We start from the raw sequence: 2,958 nt of genomic DNA, 5'->3' as shown, positions 1-2,958 counted from the left end.
GACAGCCCTACCGCCGGGGCTGCTGGACGCGCTGCCCCTGCTGCGCGCTGCGCACCTGGGCGCCAACCCCTGGCGCTGCGACTGCCACCTGGTGCCGCTGCGCGCCTGGCTGGCTGGCCGGCGGGAGCGCGCGCTCTACCGTGACCTGCGCTGCGCCGCGCCCCCAGCGCTGCGCGGCCGCCTACTGCTCTACCTGGCAGAGGACGAGCTGCAAGCCGCCTGCTCGCCCGGTGCGCTCTGCAGGGGGTCGCTGGTGGCACAGCTCGTGCTGCTCGGCCTCGGGATGCTGCACGCACTGCTGCTGGTGCTGCTGCTGCGCCGCCTGCGGAGGCTGCGCGGCCGCACTGCGCGCGGTCTGTTTCTGACAGCCCCGCTGGTGGCGGAGCCGCCCGGAGCCAGCGAGTCCTGAGAAGAACGGACTGGCGCTGAGCGACGCGGGCCTGCCAGTTTGACAGGACCCTGCCCTGAGGAGCCCTCACCCTTACCTGGACCGGCTCTCCTCCGCCCAAGCACCATCTCCCAGGCCCGCCACCTCCTGCAGACCCGGGTCCATGGGGGCCCGACGGCTGCACACCCACCGCTAGCGCAGCCAGCTCCCTCCCTGGACGCTTAGGCAGGTCCAGTGGGGCCAACTGCAGCCCAGACCCTTCGGAGACTCCTGCTCCCAACTCCAGTGTGGAATAAACCCATCTCCTGATCTGACCCGTCTCTACACCGTGCTTCACCTGGACACCCTCCTCTCTAAACCGCAGTAAAAGCCCTGGGAGGCAGTTTAAGGGGACACATCACATCTTCATACACCCTCAAATAACTTCTAAAACAAATGAGGTCAGTGAGTAAACGCTTTCACAGCAGTTCAAGTGAGAAGGCAGAGAATAACCTAAAGGGCAGTGATACACTATAGGGTAGTGAGGAACACAGGGAAGTAAGGACATTGTGGGACACTGAGGACAGCGTGTGAACAGCAAGGACACTGTGGAGACAGCCAGACCACTGTGAGGACAGCAAGGACACTGGAGAGGGAGGACACCGTGAAGACAGCCAGGACACTTTGGGGACAGTGAAGACACTGAAGAGTAAGACAGAGGACATTGAGAACAGTGTGGGTCAGTGAGAAAAGTGGACAGCAAGGACAGTGTGGGGACAGTGAGGACACTTTGAGGGCAGTGAGAACGCAGCGGGGAAGAGGACACTAGGACAGAAAGCACTGTGGACAGTGAGGATTGTGTGGGGCAGTGAGGACACTGGGAACATTGAGGATATTGTGGACAGTGAAGACAGGACAGTGAGAACAGTGTGGACAGTGAGGACCCTGTGGGGACAGTGAGAACACTGTAGGGTAGTGAGGATTCTGGCAGTGAAGACACTGTGAAGAGTGAGAATATGGGATATTGAGGACATTATGGGGCAGTGAGAACCTGTGGGGACAGTGAGAACACTGTAGGGTAGTGAGGGTTCTGGCACAGTGAAGACACTGTGAAGAGTGAGAATATGGGACATTGAGGACATTATAGGGCAGTGAGAATGATAGAGACAGTGAGGACACTGAGGACACAAGACAGTGGACAGCAAGGACATTGTAGGGACAGCAAGAACACGGGAAAGCAAGGACACGAGGCAGGACACTGGGGACAGCAAGGAGACTATAGGAGAGCACAGCAAGAACACGGGAAAGCAAGGACACGAGGCAGTGAGGACACTGGGGACAGCAAGGAGACTATAGGAGAGTGAGGATAATATGGGGACAGTAAAGACACACTGTAGGGACAGTGAAGACAGTGTGGGAACAGTGAGGACATTTCATGACAGTCATCGTGAGAGGAGGATGCTCTGAATGGCCGTGTCTGGCGGTCAGTGGGGGGCCTCTGAGGACAGTTCAGAGAGTGAAGTTTCCCCGATGGCAGTGACTATGCCATGCAGGCAGCTTTCAAGGCAGTCGGGATGGATTGGGAATGGCAAGGACAGTCTCGGGGCCCATCTGGAACTCCTTGAGCATCTAGTGAAAAGCTCTGTAGGGCAGGTGGGGTGGGGGCTGAAGCCATGTGAGGTGGGGGTCCATGGACAGTCCCCGCAGGGGTGAGTGGGCACCATGGGCTTGCAGGATCTCTGGAATTATTTCCTCCCCTTGCCACCACTTGCTGCAGAAAGATGCCTCTGACTGCAGACCAGCCAGGGACTTCTCAGAGGCTTCAATCACCCCTGACCCTGGACTGTCAACCGGGTCTAGGGACTCCTCTGTGGGTGCTCCATGGCTGCTAATGGACCCCCAGGGGCCCCAAGGAAAAGGCTGACATTTCCTTACTACTGGGATCCCGCTCCAACCCCAGGTGTGGCCTGCACCTGGCTGGCCCTATGAATAATGAAGGCTGTTCTCCATGGACCCCAAACAGAACCCTGACAGAGCCTCAGGCCTGGGCCTTGGCTGCTTGGCACAGGAAGGCCCCGGCCCCCAATGACCGGGTCGGGGAGGCTGCCGCTGACATGGCCTTTGTCCTGGCCTTTGTGGGACAAGACAGATGGCCCTCCGGTCAGGCCGATGCTATCTCAGGGCTGCTGGTGGGACGTGAGGCAGGAGCCACCCCCGCCTTTGTGGGCAGGTGCAGGGCATCCGGCCGTCCCTCCAGCCTTATCACATCAGAGACGGTGGCCTCTTTATACAAATGAACTGCCACACTGCTGTCCCCAGGGGTGGCCCAGTACCCCTAGATCCCTTGGTGGGGTTAGAGGTGATAGTCGTCACCACAGTAAGGTACACAGGCAACTTCCCGAACTCAGTTCCAACACAGTGTAGGAAAGGAATATCCCCCTTACTTTCCAGAGGAGGAAACCAGATCCCACAGAGGGGTCCCCTGCTGGGCCCAGAGCTTCCTCTGTGGCTGAGACCAGGCCCCTGGGACCTCCTTTCTCCTCCTCACTGAGGCCCTCAGGGGACAAATATAGGGCCCAGGAGAAAGTGGC

The 2,958-nt window shown here is 59.1% G+C and overlaps 1 protein-coding gene across 1 annotated transcript in view; it reads left to right on the top strand.

Moving 5' to 3' along the window:
• GP1BB (glycoprotein Ib platelet subunit beta) overlaps positions 1-681 on the top strand; it is a 1,278-nt gene extending 597 nt beyond the window's left edge. The window contains 1 exon segment of the mRNA XM_025049200.1: positions 1-681. This exon segment is cut by the window's left edge and continues 103 nt beyond it. Within this exon segment, the coding sequence (XP_024904968.1) occupies positions 1-409 (409 nt within the window). The 3' untranslated portion in view covers positions 410-681.
• Positions 682-2,958: the final 2,277 nt, after the last annotated feature.

This window comes from Pteropus alecto, unplaced genomic scaffold, assembly GCF_000325575.1.
Source record: "Pteropus alecto unplaced genomic scaffold, ASM32557v1 scaffold135, whole genome shotgun sequence".
Classification (NCBI taxonomy): Eukaryota; Metazoa; Chordata; class Mammalia; order Chiroptera; family Pteropodidae; genus Pteropus; species Pteropus alecto.
The sequence above is the reverse complement of the archived record's forward strand: the minus strand, read 5'-3'. Positions and strand labels throughout refer to the sequence as shown.